Source organism: Hydractinia symbiolongicarpus, chromosome 12 (assembly GCF_029227915.1).
Source record: "Hydractinia symbiolongicarpus strain clone_291-10 chromosome 12, HSymV2.1, whole genome shotgun sequence".
Classification (NCBI taxonomy): Eukaryota; Metazoa; Cnidaria; class Hydrozoa; order Anthoathecata; family Hydractiniidae; genus Hydractinia; species Hydractinia symbiolongicarpus.
The window spans coordinates 14718385-14732302 of NC_079886.1; the positions used below are offsets into that span (position 1 = coordinate 14718385).

The window sequence follows — 13918 nt, forward strand, 5'->3', positions numbered from 1 at the left end:
GAACTACGGTATGATGCAATGGTACGGCAGTTAAAGAAAATATTTGGGGATACGGTGGCCTCATTAGGAACAAATACTGAAATAAAGATAGAACCAGTTCTTCAGGCAAATGCAGATACAATTGAGCAAAATTACTTCACCCAAAGAGGGGGATATCAACGCTCAAGGTTTAGAAGAGGAAGACCTGCAACTGCTTCAAATCAGAGATATGCAGGAAGAAAAACCAGACCCAATAATAGAAGAATGAATCCATCCGATCAATCTGGAAGTCCATCAAGATGCAATATTTGCCAATCTATATATCACTGGGCTTCAAACTGTCCACACTCTTATGAGAACCAGGAACCTGAGGATGTTAGAAAAGATGACAGTCATTCTAAGGTTACGTTTTTTGCAAAAATCAGAGAAGATGAAATGCAATCTCTGGTCGGCGAAACTCTGTCATGTGCAGTTTTAGACTGTGGTTGCACAAAGACCGTTTGTGGTAATACTTGGTATCAATGTTTTATTGATAATCTTGAAAATGATAGATTGCCCGAAGAGCATCCCAGCCAAATAAGATTTAAATTTGGAGATAGTGATGCAGTTTGTTCTATGAAAAGAGTGTTCTTACCTGTAATTATTGGCTCAAAAGAAGTTTATCTGGAGACAGAAATTGTCCCAAACGAAATTCCTTTGTTACTGAGTCAAGCTTCCATGAAAAAAGCAGAGGCAGTTTTAGATTTTATCAACGATTCGGTTACAATGTTTGGAGAATACCATCCTTTAAAATTTACCACTACAGGTCATTATTGCATACCTTTGAACAACAACATAATAGAGATGGATGGGAAGAAACATGACCACTTGTTACCCCAAGGTTGCCTTTGTTTGTGCAAGTACAAAATCAAGAAAAAGTAAGATTATCAAACTTTATCGTCAATTTTGCCATCCAAGTGCTGAAAAATTAAAATCTCTCATCAAAGCATCTAATTCCTTCTTAAATGACCGAAGTGAAGTTATGAAAGTCATCGATGAAGTATCAAACTCTTGTGAAGTGTGCATCAAATACAGAAAACCAAGACCGCGCCCTATTGTTGGCTTACCAATTTCATCAGTATTTTAACCAGTGTGTGGCTCTAGATCTTGTGCAACTTTCGCAATCATTATGGTTTATCCATATCATAGATGTTTTTACCAGATTTTCATCAGCAAAATTGACAAAGACGAAAGACAAAGATGTAATAACAGATATTATTTTTGAAATTTGGTTAGCCCGATTTGGTCAACCAAGGAAGTTTCTAGCTGATAATGGTGGAGAATTTGTTAACAAAGTGTATGAAGAAATGTGTGAGCAGTTTAACATAGAGTTTTCAACAACTGCAGCTGAAAGTCCTTGGTCAAATGGACTATGTGAACGACACAATGGTATGATTAAGGAAATGCTGAAAAAAATTATTGAAGACACAAAATGTACACACAATCGGGCACTATTCTGGGCTATAAGTGCAAAGAATTCTTTATCAAACAACAAGGGATTCTCACCAAATCAACTTGTTTATGGTAAAAATCACGACTATCCCTGCATCCTCACTGATCATTTGCCAGCTATGAATGACACAGTTTCAAGCAAAACCGTGGCCCATAACCTTGCTGTAATGCATGCATCACGAAAAGCCTTTATAGCAGCAGAGTCTTCTGAGCGTATACGAAGAGCATTGAGACATAATGTTCAGTGTTACAATGATGAGCGATATATCAATGGAGATAGACTTTTTTTATAAGAGAAAAGACAGTGAAAAATGGCATGGACCAGGCACTGTAATTGGACAGGAGAATAAGCAAGTCCTTGTAAAACATGGTGGAAGTTATGTTAGAGTACACATGTGTCGCTTGCAGAAGTTGGATCAAGTTTTGCATTCACAAAAACCTTTACAAGACACGGAAAGGAGTACTGAAGTGACAACTACACAAGTGAACAATTGCATTCCGCTTGAATGCGATGATGTTTTTGGTGAATATGTTGGTGCAGATGATTTTGACAGTAACAATACAGAAGAACCAGAAAATGAGAAAACAACAAATTTACAAACAACAAAAGAAACAACATCAGACGGTGCCTCAATGAATGAAACAACAACACTCAAGATATCAACAAATGAAATCACAACCAATGGAAATGTTAGCAATTCGTCAACAGTCCAAGGAATACCAAAGTTGAAGACAAAAATCATTTACAAGCTAACTCCCGACAGTGAATGGACAAGGGGATTAGTCCACAGCAGAGCAGGAAAAGTGAGCAGAAAAGGAAAAGAAGGCAGACAGTATGGTAGCTGTTTAAATGTCCAAAATGAAGACACAGGTGAAATAAATTGGTTAGATTTCAAAAGATGTGTGAGTGACTGGCAACCTGTTGTTGAGACAAACGAAACTGAAGAAGTACTATTATCGACTCAAGCAACTGTTACAGATGAGGTCCTAAATGCAAAGTATAAAGAATTAGCCAATTGGGAAGACAACAAAGTTTTCTCCACCATAGAAGATAAGGGTCAATCTCCAATATCCACAAGATGGGTGGTCACAACAAAGAATATAGAGGGATACAAAACAGTTAAAGCTCGTTTGGTCATAAGAGGTTTTGAAGAAGAAGAGGTCAAAAATCTGACTAAGGACTCCCCAACTTTTTCAAAAGAAAGTCTTCGCATTGTACTTACGATGTTAGCAACCTATGAATGGGAATGTCACACCTTAGATGTTAAGACGGCATTTCTTCAAGGCAACCGGATTGACAGAGAGGTTATCATAAAGCCCCCAAAGGAAGCAAATACATCAGGTGTGTTCTGGAAACTAAATAAAGTTGTATACGGCCTTGCTGATGCTTCAAGAGCTTGGTATCTACGTGTGGAGGAAGAGCTAATCGGCTTGGGGTTGAGAATGTCTTTATTTGATGAAGCATTATTTTATTGGATTCAAGATGACTGCTGCCAAGGACTGATTGTAATACATGTTGATGATTTTCTATGGGGAGGATCCCATGATTTTCAAGTGAAGGTCATTTCGCCTATCAGAGAAACTTTTCTCATTGGATCTGAAGATTACTCCAATTTCAAATATGTTGGTGTCAATATACAACAATCTAATGGTTCAATTAACTATGACCAAAAGAACTATGTGGCAGGTATGGAACTGGTCAAGATTCAAAACACAACAGACAGACATCGTCAACTATCACATGAAGAACAATCAAACTTCCGATGTATATGTGGGCAACTAAACTGGATGTCATCGCAATCAAGGCCTGACATTTCATTTGATGTGTGCCAGCTAAGCACAAAACTAAACTGTGCAGTAGTTGATGATGTCATGAGAGCCAATAAAGTGGTAAAGAAGTTAAAATTGGATCCCAACATTTCCTTGAAATTTTGGAAACTTAAGCTTCCATTACAACTGATCTTATATTCTGATGCTTCATTTGGGAACCTTCAAGATGGCAGCTCTCAAAGTGGAATTTTTATTTTCCTGAAAGGTGTTGAGAATCTTATGGCACCTATCACATGGCAGTCTAAAAAGATTAAGAGAGTTGCGCGTAGCACTCTTGCTGCTGAGACACTAGCTCTTGTTAATGGTATTGATACATGCATATGGGTGAAGAATGTGATAAATGAAGTGTTGAATACTAATCTAGAAGGCATCTTATGTCATACAGATAACAAATCATTGTTTGAAGCTGCCCATTTAACAAAATCTTTGGAAGACAAACGGTTAAGGGTTGATATGGCTTCCCTTAGACAGAGTATCAATCAGAAAGAGATTGAATTGAAGTGGATTTCTACCAAACATCAGTTAGCAGACGTGTTAACAAAACAAGGAGCAAATAGCACACTCTTAATGAATGTGCTACAGAGGGGTCATGAAGAATAATAGTGACCAATTAAATGTTGAGTTATGAAAATTTGAATATTGTGTTCAAAAATTAAGTTTTTTTGAGTTTTTATCTTTTAGAATTTTTATGTTTAAATTCCACACAAGTAATCACACGAAGAAAGAGAGATACATGTAGTGATGACTTAACCAAGACTAGTACAGTAGAGGGTTTTGGTGAAAAGCCAGTTTTGCCCCTAGACCACTGTACTAAGCGAGTAGGAGTCGCTATAAATTCCTCTCAACATTCGAATAACCAACTGAACGCCAAACAGAAAGAAAATAGAGGGAGATTGTTGATCTTCTATCTAGGCGATTACTAATAAGAATCACTTGGTGGTGGGGTTTTAATTGTGTTGAACCAGTATCATTGGTAATTCGTTGTGTTTAGTCAGAGTGGTGTTCAATAGTGTTGAGTTGAATCAATCACACTAAGTCAGCGTTGCGTTATACACAGAAAGAACTATTGCGAAGATAACCTACAGGTTAGTCTTATATATATATTCCTATTTAACAACCATCACCACTATTAACTGTCGCATAACCATTGTTTCTTCGTTCCTTGCTAAGTTGATCAATCAATTGTTGTTTATTAAATGGATTTTTGAAAAACTTATCTCCGCTTTCCGTTACAACTTTTTCTGACAGACTGATTAGATTTGCAGACATACCGCCTATTTTTTGTTGGTGTTCTTGACTTTTGATGGAAGTCGATTTAGTTGAATGCCCATCAAACACTACAAATACTGTGTCATATGCATGGTACTTGTGTTTGATATAGGAAACATATTGCTAAAATATATCTTTTGCACTGAGACAGCCTTGATTTTGTGTATTACCATTCCACCATCAAATACACATATATTTGTTGTTACATAAGGTATCTTCACACTTTTTTCAATACATATTTCCTTAAATCGGCTTCCTGTTGCTTTCAAATCATTCCATCTTTAATTTCCGGAGTTTCATATCGCGCAGGTCTGGGCCCGAGCAAAGTGGCTTGTATGGAAAAATTTTCAGAAGTCCCGCAAACATTTAGCTAGCGTTGGTACACACTTCCAAGTCATTATAGTTATTTTCTGAGTAACACTTATAGATCTTGTTTTTGTAATAATGGAAAAGACAGATTGTGTACAATCCAAAATCGGCCTGTCCACAGGTGGTACAATGCAAGAGCTTAACATGCGCGTTAATTGATTTAAGTTATACCCATTACTGGTGGAAAAATTAAGAGTTAAACGGGAAAGAAACTTTAGTTTTGGTACAACAATAGATCCCAATCTTATCCCTCCTATTTCAGCTCCCTGGTGTCCCAAAGAGGAACTGTATCATAAAGTAACAGCATCCATATTGAAAATTTACAGTTATAGAAAATTTAGGTCAGCAACAGAAAGATTATGCTATGATGACTAGCAGGAAAATAGTTTCAGTAAAAACACATGTTGCAGGTGATAATATATTTGTTAGAGCTCTTGTTAAAAAATGATATGGTGAATTAACAAGACCAACAGTTATTCTATTCAGTCATAATATTCCAGTCAAAAGCCACTATGAATTTCCTGTTGGTATTAGTGGCTTATGTTACCATACATTGACCTTGCTTCTTTATTAAAAAACTTTTATGACACGAAGGAAAACTTGTTGCCTCCATCTTGCACTGAGCAAATGCAGAAATTGGCATCACAGACTTAAACATACCTATGATGCCGTTACGAACAACATTGCTTTAAAGTTGCGTCATAAAGTAAATCTCTAAAAACATCTCTTGAAGAACATTATCTGCTTTTAAGTCTAACTTACTGAAAAGTGTTTCTAAAAAACAAGCTATCCAACAAATATCCTATACATTGTGCTTTTACCAACAGAATACATTTGTTTCAAACGCTGAGAAATATGAAAACTTATAAATCACAAGTTTATCTTGTAAAAAAATTTAAGTATGCCCTGTAAAATTTTCTTAAGTTATAGTTTGAAAAAAGTGTTGGGGGCTCGCGAAAGTTGCTTTGACTATAATAAAGAACTTTAACATCAAACTGACCCACACAAAGTGGGGCGCAATATTTGTCTGGTCTTACATGCACGACTTTGACAGTTTTTGTCCTACATGGTGCATCTATAAAAAAAAATACTGTGCTGTCCCAATTAAACGAAGTAGGGATTTTATTGGAAATATTGTAGTTTAAGTACGAAAACCACTGTATTGCAAAAAAATTGACTTTGGTCAGCTGTGTGCAATTATACCAAAGTAGAGCCAGTCAAAGTAGGGTGTTTTTCATCACAATCAGGAAAATAATACTTTTGAGGATACATTTAAGAAAAATAGCCTTGTTTCAAACAATAGCCTTAGCCTAAACTATATATAAGGCAAACTCTTGTGAAACTAGTAACCTTTCTTAGCAACACTTTGGAGTCAATCAAAGATGGGCATTTTCAAGTCTCCAATTGCTTTAAGCATAGTTTCTTTTCATAATGTTTTTTAAGAAACCAGTCAAAGGCCCTGAAAATTCCTGGCTAGCCAATCTGTTTCTAATTTCCCTGCACAATTTGAAAACTAGTCCCCAGGGATATCCCTCTTTATGTGTTGACAGAAGGTCAGAAGAATACAATCGAGGTCAATGTCTGTTCACATGCAGAAGTTTCTGAAAGTTCCCCAATTGATCAATGACTTAACATGAACACACACAAGAACAGAGAAAAATTTAAATTATTAGCATCTTAACAGGAAATATTAGATAAGGATCGTAAAATTGAGAAAAGTGTAAAATGACATTATAAATTAACTAGTCGATAAGGCTCGTGGAGAAATTCACTTAGGCAGACAAATCGACTTCAAAGTCTAGCCTTTATTTTCTACTTCTAACTTTCTTTACTTCTAGCTCCATTTCTCACTTCCAACTTAACATTTCTACTTCTTCACATGAAATTTTTTCTTTTTAAATATGCTCTTTTCACTTTTTTCAAGACGAAGGGACCGTTCTTTTTGTTGTTGTTTTTTTCAGTGTCGAGAGACACCATTTTTGTAAAGAAAGCAGTTAAATTTATTTCAGCAAATCAAGTTGCTCCATTTTAATCACGTGATGTAAACAAAGTAAACCTGCTAGCAAAATGGATATAACTTTTCGGAGACTTCAAAGGAAATATTGGCTGCATCAAAGGAAAATGAACATATCAACTTTGCCAGTTGCGGACAGACACACACAGTCTCCGTATTATTATAAAGATGGCTTATCCGTCACTCGGACTTGACAACGTTTTGTGTATGCAAACAGAAAAAGTAGTTTCTTTTACCTATATTTCAATATGTAATTTTAATGATAATGTAAAAACACATGCACATGATGTTTACCAACTTTCTGAAAACATTTTTTAAATAAAATCGGCGAAAACAAAAAGAAGGAAATGGAATCACCAACAAGAAATTAAAGGATATCGTTTAATGTTATCTTTATTTCAAACGCCTGCTTTGTCTAAGAATGTGAAACAAACTAAAACTACGCTGAAAGGATTAAATTTTGGGTGGATAAAACCTTTGTACGTCTGTGTGTCTTTTGATCTGAGAGAAGATAGCAAAAAATGCGCTGATATCATTGCTAAGTATGTGGTCAGGTCAGGGAACAATTCTGCGATTTTTAATGTTACCTGAAACAATCAGAACAACTATGTTTTTTTGAATTTGACTATCCTTATGTCTTGTATTACGTTACCTTTGACTCTTGTTTTTTTATTTTTGACATTTTATTTTTAACTTCAGTTTTACCTAAATCGATTTTATAATCCAGTTTGTACCATAGCCATTTTTTTACTTTTATGCATTATAGGGTATATTTGTATTATATTTATATAGCTATTAGTAAGGCACATATTTATTTATTTAAAGTACCTACATAGTATCATGTATTCTAATATCTTAGCAAAAGATATTCTCTACAGAAGCCATTCTAAAAAGTTTAAAAAACTTCCATCATTATTTTTAAAGTTACATTCAGCAATTGTACAACCTACATTGATTTGCTAGGATATACCAAAAACATATAATGTCCCATGTTGGCTATAGTGTGTTTAGTCGACTTAGGTCAGCAATAAAGGTCAGTAATAGCGACTTAGAAGGAGTTTGTGCACTTTGGTCAAGTTTCTATTCACAAAGAGCAAAAAATACTGTAATAATACTATTCTTTTTGCAAACGATAAAAGGAGTCATTAGCATTTTGAATCTGACTTTAAATCATTGTATCAGTTTGAGTATGCTGTCGATACGGGTCAACATGTCGAAAAGGGTTGAGAAGTATATCTATTAAATTTATGTAACTTTCGGTCGGTCGAAAAAGTCGATCTTAAAATGCCTTACTTTCAGTGGCTTCTATTCCTGCTCAAAATCAGCAAAAATTGTCAATATTAAAATGCCCGGGTGTTCTTTATTCCTGCCCAAAATCGGTCAAAAATTGTCAATATTTAAATGCTCTACTTTTGATGGCTTCTATTCCAATCAAGGTTGTGTCAAAAAATTTGCCCAAATGCTTTATTTTAAGCATGCTTAAGCTAAGATAGTTCTTGCTTAAAACCATTAAATTTGGTTAAATATGTGTTCATAAAAGCAATTTTCATTAAATTTAATTCAGGCATCTTTCGTTAAAAGTAAAGTAAGGCTTAAAATATTTCAATAAAAGTTATTTTAAGACACAAGAATGCAGATTGAACTGATGTATTTTACTTTTGATAGTTTTGCCCTACTTGGGTTATGGTTTAAAAAAATGCCCAACTTTAGGCAACTGCACTACTTTGGGTGGAACAAAAGAACATAAACACCACTAAATAAAGAAACCGTGTTTTGCTATTTTCTGTAACCTATACCGAGATGTGTGATATGTATCAGAATTAATTGTCTTAAAACACATTCATATTTATCTTCGTACTCTTAGATTATGTCAACCAGCTATAAAATTTGGAAACTACAAAAATTGTCATTTTGTAAATGTAACTTACATTAATAAAAGAGATCTTTGAACTACAACCCTCGACAAATATATTAAGGCAAAGTGAAAAATTTCAAAGTTTGTTCCTACAAGTAATTACATGGACTATTTTTATACTAGGTTAAGGCAACTTAAACTTTGCAATGTTTACCTACACATCTAAAAAAGCAGTAGTTGAGAATTCCAAATAGAGAAAAGGTGCCATCGTCTCAATATTTAAGTGAGGGGTTGTAGATCAACCCCATAATAGCCAGGTTTTACAACATCATGTTTTTGTTGGCAAATACCCAATAATTGATTTCTTTCTTTATAACTTATTATAAGCACAGCTTTAAACTTTTGCAATCGAAAATTCGACTTGTTTAAAAAACCACATTAAATTGTTATTTATCAACTTGTATATAGTACAAAAAGTGCTAAAAAGACTGCTGTCATTTAGATTATTTTGACAATTTAAATTATCTTTATTGGGAACTTTCACCTTTTAGACAAAAAACTGGATTGGAAGCATTGTCCATAAGTTCCTATGGAATTTAAAAACAAAAGAATATTAAATGGGTACGTGGGGCTTTAAAATTTATTTTTTCCTGTCTCATTTTGTACCCTCCTATGTGTAACTGACGAACAAGCCTACCTCAATAACAACATTATCACACTTTCCAGAACCAACATCACCAGAATAAGAGGGAGATGGCAACGTTGTGAAGGGACAGTCTGAAACTGAACCACTATCATCTTTACATTTAAATGGCAAATTTAAAGTTGGATCTACCAATCTTGGATCTGTTACTGATACCAAATCCACACTATTATTTGATGAGGACATATTAGATCTTGTTAGGAATATATTTATTCCCAAAATAAAGGATGGAAACTAAAAAAATATATTTATAATACATTTCTTGACAATTGATCCACATAATCTATTTAATCAACAACCTGAGAAGGCAAGTAGAATTCACTTTCTACTTAATATAAACAGTAACTGCAAATTTATCTATAAATTATGCATGCATTGAGAAAATCTTGGTAATTAAGAAATCACAAACGATTAAAACCTACCGGTGCAACCTTAAATCCAACAGCATAACCTTTAGCATCCCAACCTTTTTCAGACGTACATTGGGAAGATAAATTCAATACTTGACGGGAGCACACAGTTGTATTGCTTTCCAAAAACCCTTTAAAAAATATTTTGTTACGATTCAGAAAGGTTGCAGTACTGGCAAATATTGATGTTTCAAATTTAAACAACTAAAAAGTCAGACTAGGGAATATAACAAGAGCCACTACTTTTATTACAATAGTGATTTTAAAGAGTAGATTATTTCTTACTGGCTTTATTGCTGTCTTCACAGAATCCACTTGTAAAAGATGTTGGATGTGATATATACCCTTGCTTATTGTCACTTAATAGCACAAATAGGGGATCTCCAGCCTATATAAAAAAATTATGCAGAACACATTTCATTGCAGAAAATTGTGAAGGCGTCATAAGCTGGATTACATAGTGAAGAAGAATCCTTCAAATATACAGGTAATAAAAAATATGGTTTCGGTAACGCTCTAGCAGAACCTGGATATCAAAGAAGGTAAATGTAAAAAAATTGTCAAAAAAATGTCTGTAAAAATTTTGGTCACTAAAAAGCCAATAGCGTAAATGATCGATTAAGCCCCTGGGGATTTATTTGTCAAAATGGGTTTTGGGGGAGGGGGCTTATTCAAGAGGGGGGTTAAATGTGAGGGGGGCTTATAAAATTATACAAAAATCTAGTGTGCTAAAAAATAAAAACAACGATTTTAATAAACACAACCTATCTTTCTAAAAGTATAATAAAAACAAACACTAATCGATCTCAATATCACTATCACCTTCTTCGTCCTTGTCTACAATCGTTTCTAAGGGAGCCGCATCAATCATTTCCTTGGCATCTGGGATAAATGTGTTGTCTTCCATCTCGTTTACCAGTTGTATTTGATTATTAAGCATTGCAAGACCAGCCTGACAGGCTGGTCTTGCAATGATCGCTAGGGCTTCAAGAATCAATAAGTTGGTTATTGTTCTCGCTGTACTGATAATAGACACATGTTCCAATTTTAGTTTAATATCACATTTTATAAAATGAGCTCTAACAGGTTTGAGTGTTCTTTAAGTCGGTTGATCATATGCCAGTCAGCCTGACCAACATAGCAAGCTTCGCATCTTGGACAAACAATATGGTATACCACATAACTTTTTAGAGACTTTAGAGTCAACCATAGCCTTGAGCGATGGAAGAACTTATTTCAGCTTTTGGATCGTAAATACAACTTTGCTTGGAGCATTCATTCGCTTCAACAAGTCTTAAAATTTTTCAGAACATTTTCCTCAGTATTGTACAAAAATCATTTTCTCCTTCACAGGTTTTTCTTAACCATCCTTTGCATTGGTCCTTTCTGGATTGATAAGCTTCTTAATTGTCGATTTTATTATCGGTTCATAAAAATACGGAGGGTAAGAATTAGCTTCCAACAACCCCCTTGCTCTCTTCAAGCTTTTATAGAAATTTTTCCACGAAATACAGGCACTGTGAATTCTGTGTGTAAATCCTGAAACAGTAGTTTTCAATACTGTAAAGCACTAAAATAGTAGAGCTAAAACAAATTCTTTTCACTGATTAACATTTTCTTTAATTACAATAGTACAAAGAATGAATGTGTTGAAATTTCATTTGGTTCTGAATCCAGTCAATTATCAGAACATAGGTAAATATTCTTTCCTTAGTGCTATAAATTCTGTTTGTTGCTTTAAATTGTGTGAAACATTTGTTATAGAATTTTTAGTATATCAACAGAATAAGCCTTTTCATCGATAGCGACACCATTTTGAATTTCCCACTTTCACAATGCATTTCCGGATGACCGAAGTATCTGAGAAATCAAATCAGTACAAGATTAGAGCCATTTTGGAGCTTGTTTATACTTGGATTTTTGTGAAATGGGAATTAATGATCGCTGTGCTGTTGAAGCTTGTAATAATGCTAACAAATATAGGAATCAATATGTAAATAAGCCACATATCTCTGCATACGATGGGAGTCTTGAGCTGAAATTCTGAAAATGTTCTGATCCAAAGTTCTAAATGGGGGTTTGCATGTAATAGGAAGCATTTTATTTTTAAGAAACACAGTGTTATATGCTCAAACCATTTTGATTATGGAAGACCCACTGATGTTAGCCAACACCCTACACTATATTTGAAAGGATATGGTGAAGAGCCTGATAGGAAAAGAAAACAACCAAGGTACAGGCAGGCTACAAAAAATGAAGCATCTATAGGACAAGCCAGTGAAAAAGTGAAAGAAGAAATTATAACACCTGATACAGTGCTTCTGATTTTAGTGTCAGCGTTGATTTGACATCGGCGTCATCTTCCCTAGCTAGTTTTGCATCAGAAATTTTTTCGCCTTTTGGCATCCCTAATAATCGTATCATCAAGCTATATACTGGATGTCCATCAGGAAAAACATTTATGTTCATTTGTAAACCATCTTAGACCCAAGCATAAAAAAATGCAGTATTATCGAGGCTCTAAATCATCTAATAATGATGTAAATAAATACAAGCAAGTCAATAAAACTGTTTTGTCAATGAAAGCCTGGTCCAACGAGGTCTCTCTCATTGGAGGATGAAATATTAATGAGATTAATGAGAATTACCAGCATAAACATGCAAAATCTGCATGTTTATGCTGGTAAATCTTCTGGTTTTGAATATTTCATAGGAAATATTGAATCTATTTTTTGTATTGACTGGAAGTTTCTTTGGGCTATTTTGTGGAATTCTTCAAGGACAAATGTACTAATTAAGTCTTAGGAATTCTATCAAGAATGTACCTGCTGAAAAATTATTTATGTGAATACCAAAGCTTATGGCACTTAAGTGTAGCATGTTGATCCAAAATGATGTTGTATTACCGATCCTGCTAAATGGACAAGTGATATTTTATCATTTCATAAGTTCTGGTGTAACAAAAAATATGCCACAACAACAATTTGTTGGTTGATTTGGACAAATAAGAAGACCCATTTCATATATTATGATGTGATGATACGGGAAGCTTGGAGCAATCTTAAACAAAGTCCTACATTATTCAGAGTAGTAAGACTGGTCATGTTAGCAGCATATCAACAAAAAACAGACCATGACATCCTTAGTGACAAATATATAGTTAGCAGAAGAGTGTATACCAACAAGTCGAAGGAAATTCGCAAAAAGACATTAGTCAGAGGTCATTTACCTGATAAAATTCCACAAAACATAGTATATATTTGCCACAAATTTAATGACCAATAACATAAAATCAAAGTAAACCCCAATGAGAATAGTGAGATTAATATTCCTCACCTCAGAACATACCCAAGTACACGTAAAAAATTCTTAACGATGTTGCTAGTGGTGCTCTTTCATCACATGCTCAAGACAACTGACATTAGAGTATTAAATAATATTCCGTTATTTTCCTTTGATGTTTCCATAAAAATCTTTGATGTTACCGAAAAAAATATGTCTATTTTGTTAGCGGGTTTACTTTGTTTACGTCACGTGACGAAAACAACTCAATTTGATTGGTGAAATAAATTTAACTGCTAAGTTTCCAAAAATGGTGTCCCTCGACACCGAAAAAAAACACAAAAGAAAGGTCCCTTCGTCTTGAAAAAGTGCAAAAAGTGATTCAAAGAAAGAAAACTCTAAGTAAAGAAGTAGAAGTAGAAAAATAAAGTTGAAAGCCACAAGAAGTTACTTCGGAAGTGAAGAGTGGAGCTAGGAAGTAGTAAAGTAAAGTTAGAAGTAGAAAATGCATGCTAGAGTTTCAAGTGAATTGGAATTCAGAAAAAGTAAGAACTTTGATATATTTAGACGTTCCGTTTTTATGTCACTGAAGCTGCGTGTTACTTTGCACTACACTTAAAATTGTCAAGCAAAAAAGGCATTCACAAAAAAAATCCATTAAAACTCCAAATTCTTAAAGTTTTTTTGCATAATTAATGTGTCCCCTGGTGCATAAC

At 34.3% G+C, this 13918-nt stretch overlaps 1 protein-coding gene across 1 annotated transcript in view; it reads right to left on the reverse strand.

Moving 5' to 3' along the window:
* LOC130622433 (tectonic-3-like) overlaps nucleotides 1-13918 on the reverse strand; it is a 78711-nt gene that overhangs the window by 36675 nt on the left and 28118 nt on the right. The window contains exons 5-7 of the mRNA XM_057437898.1: nucleotides 10206-10308; nucleotides 9933-10051; nucleotides 9505-9744 (exon numbers count right to left, since the gene is read on the reverse strand). Coding sequence (XP_057293881.1) covers nucleotides 9505-9744; nucleotides 9933-10051; nucleotides 10206-10308 — 462 coding nt within the window. The remainder of the gene's footprint in view (nucleotides 1-9504; nucleotides 9745-9932; nucleotides 10052-10205; nucleotides 10309-13918) is intronic.